Source organism: Pan troglodytes, chromosome 3 (genome assembly GCF_028858775.2).
Source record: "Pan troglodytes isolate AG18354 chromosome 3, NHGRI_mPanTro3-v2.0_pri, whole genome shotgun sequence".
NCBI lineage: Eukaryota > Metazoa > Chordata > Mammalia > Primates > Hominidae > Pan > Pan troglodytes.
Window position 1 is genome coordinate 24,716,063 of NC_072401.2, and position 12,655 is coordinate 24,728,717.

The following is a 12,655-nucleotide window of genomic DNA, read 5'->3' on the forward strand; positions in this document are numbered from 1 at the left end:
AAAGAGATCAGCTATACACTAAGAATTATATCTCAACCCCAAGTGGCGCACACACATATTGCCAATTCCAAAGACTTTTGTGAACCACACTCGAGGTAGTTGCCAGGATTGGCTGGGTAAGTGTATGCAGTGTGTGGATTTGGCACATTGCAATCATTCGTTATTATTGTGCTGCAGCTGTGATCCTGTGAATGGAGCTGCAGGGCCCATTTCACCTATCATAGAGTTCTACAGCCCACAAATGAAGAGATTTGGTGATACAAATTGGCATTCACTCATTCCCACCAACCAAAATGTAAGCACTTTTGGGGGAAGAACTGGTCTTCTGTTTCTGTCAACAGCGTCCCCACTGCCCTGCTTTCCCCCACCTAATATCGATCTGGCTGGGCACAGAGTTTCCCTTCCCTTTCCAAAAGATATCTGTGGCATTATAAGAACCATTCCATAAAGGCCAGCATTTATGGGATGAAGAAAGTCTTCACCCTTGGTCTACGGCTGCAAAGACTAAACAAAGCATATTATCTGCCAAAACCCAAGAGAACCCTGTATTTCTTTCTCTTTTTTCTTTTTTTTTTTTTTTGAGACGGAGTCTCGCTCTGTCACCCAGGCTGGAGTGCAGTGGCGTTATCTCGGCTCACTGCAAGCTCCGCCTCCCGGGTTCACGCCATTCTCCTGCCTCAGCCTCCAAAGTAGCTGGGACTACAGGCGCCCGCCACCACGCCCGGCTAATTGTTTTGCATTTTTAGTAGAGATGGAGTTTCACCGTGTTAGCCAGGATGGTCTCGATCTCCTGACCTCGTGATCTGCCCACCTCGGACTCCCAAAATGCTGGGATTACAGGCGTGAGAACCCTGTATTTCTTACACAGGGACATGGACTGCTTCCCCCAAGAGTTGGAGATAAGACAGCAGACACACCACCTCTGGAAAAAAAAAAGTGTATTATCAGCAAGCTTTGTGCAAATTCAGCTCCTTTTAGTCTGTAACTACAGAGAACGAAAGTGTCATACCCTCCCCCAGCGACCATGACACCTTTATCTGGAACCCAGCTGTATTCGAGATTTACTGTGTGGCCTTGGGCAGCTCATTTAACCTCTCAGTGTCTTAATTTCTTCATCTGGAAAATGAAGACGCTACCTACCATCATGGGCACAGCGTTTCAAGGTTAATGCATGAGGCTGATATTGAAATGCAGCTTAGCAGGGGAACGTCTAATTCTGGGGAGGAAGTCAGGCACAGCAGTGCCCTTCTGGGGGTTATAACATGTGCAGGATCACAGAGCTGGGCCCTAAGGTCAGGAATGCACATGGCAAGCTCAATAAGCCACTCCAAATACACCACCTGGAGTCTTTTATTGTTATTGCCAAGTAGAGTTGATAAAGCAAACACAGCAAAGGGTCGGGAGGCCTAATTTATCAAACGTTATTGATACAGATCTCATATTGACAGGCAATGAGCCACTTTTGGATTCAGATCCATAAATCCATTTTATAATACAGTCCAATCCCAACACTTTGCCCTCAGATCCTTCCATCTAGACATGAGAAATCCATCCTGCTTTGCCTGCAGTCTGTCAAATGTCACCACAGAGTGCAGAAGCCACCCTGCCAAGTCTATATCCTGAACTAAATCCCAGTGGAAACTTCCCAGATATAAATAACCACTATGAACATACAGGAAAGAAAAATAGCTATGAAGTTGCACTCCTACTTTTTTTTTTCATTTTAGCCTGTGACAAGTAAAAATCATAGAGTTATTCACTCTCCAAAAACAATCTAAAACCAGAAGGTTTAACCAATCCAATTTTCTGGTCACCGTGACGACTATTTTAATCTGTGAGGCCGCGTTCAGGACACATACACAGGCCTTGCCTGTGGTTGTTTCACAGTCAGCCCCTGCTGGAAACTCCAAAAGCGGCTTCCGTTCCTGGACTCACTGTGGGCAGTGGCATTTGATGACACTCAGGGTCTTGCGCCATGAAGACAGAATTCTCTGTTTACAGTCAGAGAGGGAGGAACTTTCCTTCAACTTGAGGGTTGAGAGTGAGATCCCGGGGAATCGGTTGGGAGGAAACCCCAGGTTAACAGTGGGAGGAGAAACTCACTCAATGTTTTTGCAAGGCAGGAAAACATGACATAAAGAAATCAGAGAACTGAGTCTGAACGTGGGGATATCTGGGCTTGAATCATGCCGAGCCAAGTGTGTGTGACTTTGGTTAAACTATACTACGTCCCTAAGCCTCAATTTCCCCATTGATGACAGGTGAAGGGGGTTGCTGTAAGATTCAAATAGTACAAAAGCCCCCAGCACAATACCTAGCCCATAGTAAGTGCTCAATACATATTCCTTAAACCATAATCTAAATAGAGAAGTATGCAATTATTGATATCACTCATTAACCAACGGGCAGAAGTTCATTTATTGAATGCACACCCTATGTCAAGGACAGCACTAAACGGTGGGAACAGAGAGGCAAAAAGAACAGAGTATGATGCTCGTCCTCAGGATGAGACAGTGGAAATGGGCAGGACTAGATAAGGAGACTGGTTGTCTCTAGATATGAGGACCAGGTGTAACATGGGCAGAACACTGCAGATGTAGAGCCTGCAGGGCAGGCACGCCACACCCAGGCTCGAGGAACTGTGTAATTATCACACCATTCCTTGCCCGGTGTGGCTGGTTACATTCTGGTTTCCTGCAATTTCTGGACTAACACCTGTGCTCATTTGCTCAGGGAAGGCAAACTCATCTTAATGTTAGCTTCAAATAAGTTGATAGGAAGGTAAATCTGCAAATTTAAAAGCCTAAGCATGGATTGGCTTAGGATTATCTGAGCTTTTAGGTTTTTCTGACCATATCCAAGGAGAGATACAGGAGAGATACACAGGTGTCATCCTGAAAAGCTGAAGGTAAATTAAAATGCCATCTACAGTATTAAACTCTTTTTCCCATTGATTTGCAACAGGCATTTGCATTTTGGGGGCATGCACTCTTTGAAATCTGTCCTCATGCACAATAAAAAGAAGGAGGTGGGAAGAGGCAAAAGAAGAGAAAAGAAGGAATAGGAAGGAGAAGGGATGGAGAAAGAGGAGGAGGAAAAAATAACTTCCAAATAGCACAGGTCTCAGGCTGGCCATTCAGAAGTCCAGGTCAGGTCAAGGGGAGGTTTTTGCCCCTTTGCAATAGAATGCAGGAAATGGGAGAGAACTCACTCATCAAGCTACAGTCTTTCCTTCTGTAAGCCTCCTACCCTACAATAGACCTACTGGCTTCTCCCTCAGAATGTAAAGGATTTCTTGTTGTTTCACACAACAATTATTTGGAGGCAGTAGTCTCCCATGGTAGCCCCAATCTATCCTTGCCACTGTCTTCCACTGTCCCAGAACTTCCCAGGCCAAACTCATCTGAGGAACACCTACAGGATTTTTGTCACATTTCATGATATGACCACTATTATTCATTGTATATGATTTATTTTAAATCAAGTTACTTTTTAAAACTTTACTGTTATTCTGGGCAACAATATCTGTAAAAATCATTGTTTTCCTGTGCTAGTTATAGCTTCCTAGTACACACTAATTAGCATAAGTCATTATTATTAAAATAGCCTAGCATAGTTATTAGCAATACAGATGCTGAATGTGTTCAAATCCTGGCTGTGCCACTACTAGCTGTGTGATCTTGGGCAAGTTACTTAACTTCTCTGTGCCTTAGCCTTCTGTTAAATAAACAATACCTACTTCATAGAGTCACTATGAAGATTACATTAGTTAATATTTGTAAAATACTTGTATGATCTAGAATCTTCTACATGAACAACACTTTGGAAACACTGAACTATGCACAAAAGCATAAATCATCCCTTACCTCAAGGTTTGGTTATGCTGTCCCGCTTTTTCGGGGTACTCTTTTGCCTCCCTTTTCCTGCCTAAACCAAAACTAATAAACACACTGTCATCCCACTCTTCTTGAAAGCCTACCTATCTGAAGGTCCTTCTTAAATAAATATAATCACAGACATTTATTTTAATGACAGCCACTTGAGCATCTATCATCTTACTGCCCTGTGCTCAGTACTTTTCACACATCATCTAATTTAGTCTTTATTTGGACTTTATGAAGAAGACCCAGCTTAAAAAGATTAGGTCATTTTTCTGAGATTCTACAACAGGAGAGTCAGGATTCAAACCCAGGCCTGTCTGACTCCACAGCCTGTGAATATCGCATTAAGCCATGCAGTACCACTAGGAAGCTCTCTCTTCCAAGAGTTCATTACAGTGTCCAACCAGACAGGAGCACCCTCTCGGCTCCCTTGGTGTGTACCTCTCTTATCAGACTTAGTAAACCCACACTGTAATGTGACTATTACATTTGTCTGTCTTTTATTACTATATTACTAATAGTACTTTATTACTAATATCATTACTAATATCATTACTAATAATACTTTATTACTATTGTCTGTCTTTTCCCCCTGTTATTCGAGATAACTTTCTATTTTAAGCATTTTGGAAGGAAATCATTCTAAAATTTCCCTGAATTTGAAAAAGGGTTACATTCTATGAAACTGAATTTAATATTTTCTTTACACCTCTGGTCATCTTTATCAACACCAAATATGGTAATGTTCTATGATGTAAACATGACTTGAGGGCAATTTTTTCTGTGCAGCCTAGGGTGACAATTAAAAAACCAGACTCCTGAGCCCCTCCCCAGATCTACTGAATCAGAATGTCTGGGTTAAGGACCAGGAATCACTGGAGTTTAGGAACCACGGCCTTAGGGTATGTATGGGTGTTTGATCCTGCTTGCTACTCCCAGATAGCTTTTCAGTTGTGTTTCTGCCTTTCGTGGTTTTTCTGACCTCTCCCACCCTTTGAGTTGACAGCTTTCACTTCTCACTGCCAACCAAGATTGCTGGATAAATGTTTCCTATTTCTCTTCTACTCACTAATGCTATGGTTTCCAAACTATTTCTTTTTAGCTTTAGAACACTTTCATGAAAACTGATTCTTAGACAGATGCCCAATATAAAGCACATCATTTCAGAGCTATTCCAATGGAATATGAGTGAGTGGCCTGGATTTCCAATGCTCTTCTCGTTCCCCTAACTCCCATCTCCACCCCCTGTGATGGCCCTGAGGCCCCTCCTCAGATTCCCTGGGCTTCCATAGAGAACATTCCTAATACCACTGAAATAATACAACCTTCTGTCAAATGTTATCATCGTTTTGTAGGACAGATACCTTATTTTTTAGAAACATTTCAGATTATCAGAAATATTTTTTTCCTTGTAAGTTTGTCAGTGTAGCCCAAAATCAAGTGTGTAGTTCTTTCTATTTGAGGACATATCCAAATTTATAATATAGCCTCTATATTATATTTGCAAAATCACCCCTTACAGTGAATATTCCTAACTTGGAAAACGATGATCTCATTGTATTTGTAATTGGACTCCCATTTACTTTTGAAAGGATCTCAGAAAAATAATGGTCAAGGGAATTTATCTTTTTTAAAAAGTCTCTCCTCTGCAAAAGAAGGTGTGAGAGCATGCAGGAAAACTTTCTAACCTTTAAGATTTTGGTCATTTTATATTGAGGGTATTCTAAATAGGTTAGTATGTTAATAGTCTAAAAACAAGGTTCAAGCAGCAGTTTTAAAACTTGAAAAACAAATTTAAGCAAAGTTCTTTTACTGCTCTTTTTGTTCTTTTTCTTCCAAATTCATAATTTTGAGACTAAGAATTTAGGAAGCCTTTTTAACGTTATGAGCACTAGAGGCAAGGGAATGAGAATGTTGTATCGAGGTTACAACATGATTTCTATAGTGAATTAGGACAAAGTTTGAATTCATATATACAGAAAGAGATATAGTAAATGTGGCAAAGTATTAGCTATTGATGATCATAAGTAAAAGGTATGTAGAGTGTTTCTTGTACTATTCTTTCAACTTTTCCGTAGCTTTGAAATTTTTCAAAATAAAATTGAGGGGGAATTTCAAACACAGGTAGAAATCAAGCATAGTCATACATGTAAGATTAACACATTCAACAGGGCCTGGGCCATGGTGACAAAAGTGAGACATCTGGGACACAAAATTTAAGGAAGCACTTGTGGGACGCTGAGAGTGAGTGCCTCTTTACGTTTGTCACCATACACACCTCACTTGCCTAGTGCCAGCCCTAGTGTTCAACAAAAGCAAACTGCATCTATGTTCTCAAACAGACCATAGTAAATTCTTCTAACTCCTAAAAAGAAGAAGGTTACAACCAATTTTGTCCATGCATTCATTCACTCATTTATTCTCCAAGCATGTATGGAATCCACGCTATGTTAAGTAGCTATCCTGTATGTATTCATGGGTGTGTTAGATGCTGGGGATACCAATGATGGACCAGTTCCTGCTAAAATATCTTACTATCTGCCAAACACTGATTTAATAATATTATTTTTATCATCATCATCATCATGTATTCAATAAATATTTCTTGAATGAGCAAAACCATAAGTCTACTTATTTGTTCTTACTCAAAGATTTGTCACATTCAGATGAACGTGAAACTTTTCCCTGGATTGCCTGATAACATAGCTAACATTTACTGGATGGTTACGAACTGCCTGGTATCTTCTAAGTTCTTTCCATATGTTACCTCAATTATGCCTTGCAGCAACATGAAGACATAGGTGCTAAGATTCTCCTTTGACAGGTAAGAAAATATGTGAGATATTGGGTACCTTTTCCAGAAATACAGAAAGAGGCCACACCAGGTTTGAACCCAAGTAGCCCAGCTCTGGAGCCTGTCTTTTCAGAGGCTCCACAAAGCAATCTCACATTTACCAACCCAGAGAGGCACTCCCCAGTTCCATAAAGCTCTTTTCTTCAGGTTGCCGTTCAACCATTACTACATAGAAAGATCTAGATAGCACCAGGGACACTTTTAGCAAAATGATCCTCAACTTCCATGGCCTGGGCAGATAAGTCAGAATTTGGGGGACATCCTGCTTAATTTCACCTTGTCTAAATACAACCAACTAAAAATAACCTGAAAGGGAAGCGTTTCAGAACTGCAACAGGAGCTGCAGAAGGCTGCAGAGGGCGTGACGTGAAAGAAGGATCCTAGCCTCAGGATAACACTGCTGATGCTTTTCAACATCAGCAAGCTGCATATTGTGATGAGAACACAAAGTTTCCAATTATTGAAATTCCATAGTGTATTTAATTATGCAATTATCTCATTGTATTAACAAGTGCTAGAGCACAGCAGCAATTGCTGAGATTTTTACAATTTGGAAGAGCAGAATTTATTCCTTCCCTCAGCTGATTACTTCTCATAAATCTGTCCATTTTTCAGGGATTATGGAAATGATCCTATTTTTGGAATGCTTCATTCAGAAATCCAAAGCAAGTCAGCACCCCCACTCTTGCCACTCCAATTTTTAAGTATGATCCTTGTAAAGACTGAGCATATTTCAGGGGAAAATGTCTGCAAATTCACATCATTTTTGTTCCCATTAATCACTTAAGACTCTTTCCTCTTTTGAAATTCAAATAAATATAGTGTAAATATACATTTAAAGAGCAGTTGTACAAATCACATATTTTCAATGATGCAAACAAAAATACATTCTTGTTCATTTGCTTAATAAGGATTTATCCCAAAGAGTTCATGTATCAGTCTGTAAAACCTGAGTATTCCATCAAAACACCTCAAATAGGTAATGCTGTGATACTATTATGCATTTCTATTTGCCTCAGTTACTTTGGCAAATATGAAGTGTAATCATGCAAAATTAAACATTCCATACATTTTCTATTCATTCTCTAACACTCTCCCTATATTCTGAAATAGGCTATCACATTTTCAAGTTTAAGGGGACAAAAAGTGAATCGAATTTCTTGTTTCTGAAAGCATTGCAAGTAATAGGTCTTTTTACTTACGGCTTTCCATCTAAGAATCACCAGGCTCTTCACACATAAAACATAATAAATCCATACAGTCTGCTACATACCTACCCAGTGGGAACCCTCCTTGCTGATGAGAAGCCATACCTGTATTTTCTCAATGTAAATTTGGCCCAGGCTTTTAGGAATGATGTTTCATTTACTTGTGCATGATCAAGAGGCATAATCATATAGGTGGAAACCTCGCTTCTTCTCCCAAATAAGTAAGAGTTAGGAAAACAAACCCTGGACCCAATTGCCTGGTATTTGGATATCAGTTTTGCAAACTTTAAGCTATCAGATGATGGAGCAAGTCGCTCCACTGCCCTGTGCTTCTGTTTTTGTAGTGATAAAATTGGGATAACAATAGTACCTATCCCATAGGGTTGTTGGGTGAATGAGTTAATACATGTAAATCCTTGAGAAGACAGCTTTAATAGCATTAACTGTTGTTATCTTGACTTGTCCTGCCCACATATGACACCTGATGCCTTTCAAAGTCATCTCCCCACAATTACCTCATTGGGATCTCACCATCTTCCTGTGAAGCAGTGGAAGTAGATGCTATTATTTCCATTTTACAGATGAAGAAAGTAAGATTCAGAGAAGGTTGCCAGCAGTCAAGACTGGAACTAGACTAGTACATATTTCCACTATTCCTCTTTTTATCCAGAACAAACTGACTCAGTGACCCAGACATTTCCCTACTTATTTTGTGGGGAAGGGAGGGAGTCTTGTTTCAAAGGAGACATGGAAAGCACTCTGTTGCCAAGGTTTGTCTTGCATACCAAAAAAGATCCAGATGGGCAGGAGACATGTCAACAAGTCTGCCGTCATCATGATTTCTGCTAACTATGAAATGAAAGTTAATTTCATGCCTCGCATTCGCAGACAAAAAGGTTCAGAGCTGTTTAAATTCTCTTCAGCCCAATGACAGTTAGTAAACAGGAGACTTCGTGTTCTAATGCTTGAAATCACCCTTCGTATCTCAATATATTATTTATGCACTCAGCTTAAAATAAACAGCAACTCCGAAGTAGGTGAGTGGTCTCATTTAGTACAAATTTTTTTCACTCTGACAGTTACTTTAAAACATGGGTAAACAACCTTAATTCACTTCTAACGAATTAGTAGGCTACTGCTGTGTCTACAGGAGGCAAGCAGATTGTATTATTAACCAAAACAACTTTCTTCCTGTCAATCGTCTGCACCTCACAGGGGGATGTGGGCTTTGCTGTCTTGTTACTCAAACCAATCCATGGGCACACGTGATTCCAGACGATTTCTTCAGAGGTCATTGTCTTCCGAAACTTTGATTAGATCTCTGGACTCTGAGATGCAGAATGGGGCCTGGAGAAGATAGATTCTCAGTGCTGCTTGTTAAGAAAGATATAGACAGATAAGAACTTTTCCAGAGGGGTAAAGAGTTTTGGAAATCATGGAAATGAGCTCTAGTTGTTGAAAGAACTGAAGGTGACAAAAAGACCACTGTAGGGAGATGCAGTAAGCGTTACTAAATATTTGAAATGTGTCATTTTGTAGGAGGAACACTTGTTCATTGTAGGGATGAATAGGACAAGTAGAACCCAAGGCAGAGATACATCGAGGTTGGATTTATGTTTAACTTGAGAAGGAATTCTCTGTCAGAGTTGCCTTTTTAGGTTGTAGACTTTCTGCCTCTAGAGGTTCTCAGGCTCCAGTCAGGTGGAACCCTTAGAACTGGCCAACAAATAGGGCTAGATGAGACATATAAGACCCTTGCAGACTTAGATCCTACAGCTGCATGAATCCAAGGATTACTCACTAAAATAAGCTTCAATAAGCAGTCCTAATCTTAAATTTCTCTATGATCGATTTTAAAGGGTGACAGCCACCTTTTAAAAGAGAAAAAATATCAAACCATGGGTTAAGCACTGGGCATGTAACTGGCCAATCTATGGTAGCACAAACTATTCCAGGGCATTGGTTGTCCTGGCAAAATAAAAAGATGCACCAATTCAATGGAGAAAATCTACCAAAGCAGTTGCCTTGGGATTGCACAGTCTCCTCCTGCCCTTTTGCAGCCTTTGCCATTGCATGGGTAGGAAGCAATTCCCAGGTTCCCCTGGACTGTAACCTGGTTAAGAAGGGGTGATCCACACTTAGCTCACCATTCTGGTTGGCCTCCTCCCCCTGCCCCATGTCTGCAAACACAATAATTAGCAAACTGTCTAATCAACTTTCATCCTTAACAAAATATCATTCACCTCATGGAAACATTCATTCTCTCCCTGAAATCAACCATTTCTTTGAGACATAAAGTGACTGCTCAAAACACAAGTTAAATACAATTTTAAAAGAAAGGAAGAGAGAGTTGAGAGAAGAGAAATAAAGACACCTTATATTTATATCCATGGTTCATATAAACATTTTTACATATAATAATATACAGACATATTTTGTCCAAATTATCTAGTAAGCATTGTTTGAATTTATATTTATGGAGGGTGGCAGGCGGAGGTGGCTTTTCAACATCCGACATATTGTCAAAACATTAGAATTCAGAAACATTAAATGCCTCAAAGAAGTCAGATTATCAATATCTAGGTGTGAAACTTGGTGTTACAGATTTCCTGATATGGCAAGAGCAGACATTTGGTATTTGCACTTCAGAATAACAGAAAATAACATGACAATAATGTATTATACTTACAAAGTACCCTTCATCCATGGGGCTCCAATTTTACCAATATTAGTTCACTGATTTTCGCAAAAAACCTGAAAGGCAGAGGGTAAGTTTGTGTTACCCCCACTTTGCAGATGGGGATACTGAAAGGCAATAAGGTTTTAAATTATTGGTCCATTATGGTGAGAATTCAGTAATGGGAGAACAAGAATTACCATTTTGGCCTTCCCCATCACAATGCATCTTGACCACCCATCTTTCCCAAGGGGACTGATATTTCCTAAGTCATTTTCACCACAATCTTAACATATTAAACACACTTTAGAGTAAGACAGTGATGAGTTGCAACTCCTTGCTTTTATGAGCCCAGACACCAATATTCTTTTAATACTAGAGATAAGATTGGAAAAATTCCCATATCCATTTTAAAACATGGAAGAAAAAATTGGATTGACAAAATGCAACCATCCAACTAAAATTTGGCCTGAAAATAATGTTACTACTGTTCAGTTTGTTATATACTTATGTTCACATTTCAGCATATGGACTTGTCTTTTAAAAAGATTGCAAGGAAGTCAGAATACTTCAGAAGTAATTTCGTTAACAACATTTTTAGAAGGGTGTATTTTTAACAGTCCTTTCTAGGACATCCCATCCTTTCTACCACTCTCAGACCATTTATTCATGCATTGAAAAAATAATCAGTATTTATTGAGTTCTTACTATGTGTAAGTTTAGAACTGTGTGTGGCTTCTTGGAGGACACAAAAATGTATATGATATAGGTCCTACCATCAAGAAACTTACAATCCTATGGTTCAATAATTTTATTACTATGACAACCACTCTAATCAAAAGCTCTACAAAAAGATCTGATAGTTTCTAGACATTCCTGGCAAGTCATAGACACCAATCCCAGAAAGATGGCACCTTCAGAAAATATTCCAAAAAAAGGATGAGTTTGGGTTCTGTGTATGAGCCATACTATTTGGGATTACAGAAATACTAAAAGATGGGTCTCCTTAAAATGACTGGCCCTGAGTTTTCCCAAAGCCCATGATGTGAGGGTCACAATCTCTCACTGTCTTCTCCTTACGCACCTCTGCAACAGCACTGACCCCTTCACTCATCCTCAAATACCCAAGCACATTCCCACCTCAGGAACTTTTTGCTTGGGCCAATATTGTTGCAGTATTTCTATGGCTTACTCCTTCCCTTTCATCAGATCTCTGCTTAAATACCTGCTCAGTGATGTCTCCCTGACCATCCTATTTAAAATACATTCACATGCCACAGAACGACATTTCAGCCAACAACCAACCACATATATGAGGTGGTCCCATAACAATATAATACAGCGATATCATATTTATACTGTAACTTTTCTATGTTTAGATACAAATACTTACCATTGTGTTACAATTGCCTAAACTATTTAGTACAGTTACATCCTAGCCTACAGGTTTGTAACCTGGGAGCAATAGTATATACAGGGAATTTTTTTATGTACTGCTAAATTCTAGTGTGAAGGCACTCCACGAATATCGACTGAATTCATGAATCACAGCATTAAACTAGGTGCTCTTCCTTTTTTCTATCTTTTTACTCTTGCTGAGATACTGTTATAATTACTAATAAATGAATTTCAATACTGAATCATCATAGATTTTTTCCACCCAAAGGAAAAAATTAAAACCCCACAAAGACTCAGTGAAATGCTCCTAGAAAATATAATAAACACCTGTTGTTATCATTTTCTGTTATCTTGAGTACCAGGGTGCGAGTTGGGTGACCTGGCTTCTTGGCCAGCTCTGCTGTGAGCCCTTAACTTCTCCTCCCCCTATGCCTTTGTTTCTCAAGAGTAAAATAAAGCTTAAGAAGCTAATTTCTGAAGTTCCTTCTAGTTCAAAAACTAGGTGATAGGCCAAATTATACTCATATTTTTACATTTTCTGATTTAATAGCACTTTCTAAGTATAAGCTTCTCTCAAAGGTAGCAAGGTCATCATTTCATACTAAGCAAAGTAGGAATCCCGGAGGCAAGAATGTGC

The 12,655-nt window shown here is 39.4% G+C and overlaps 1 protein-coding gene across 2 annotated transcripts in view; it reads right to left on the bottom strand.

Annotated features, from left to right (window-relative positions):
* PPARGC1A (PPARG coactivator 1 alpha) overlaps positions 1-12,655 on the bottom strand; it is a 684,626-nt gene that overhangs the window by 456,966 nt on the left and 215,005 nt on the right. Inside the window, exon 2 of one of the 2 annotated variants that reach the window (XM_016951411.3) lies at positions 10,633-10,697. The exons of the other annotated variant lie outside the window; for it this stretch is intronic. Within the exon in view, the coding sequence (XP_016806900.1) occupies positions 10,633-10,650 (18 nt within the window). The 5' untranslated portion in view covers positions 10,651-10,697. The remainder of the gene's footprint in view (positions 1-10,632; positions 10,698-12,655) is intronic. 2 annotated transcript variants of the gene reach the window in all.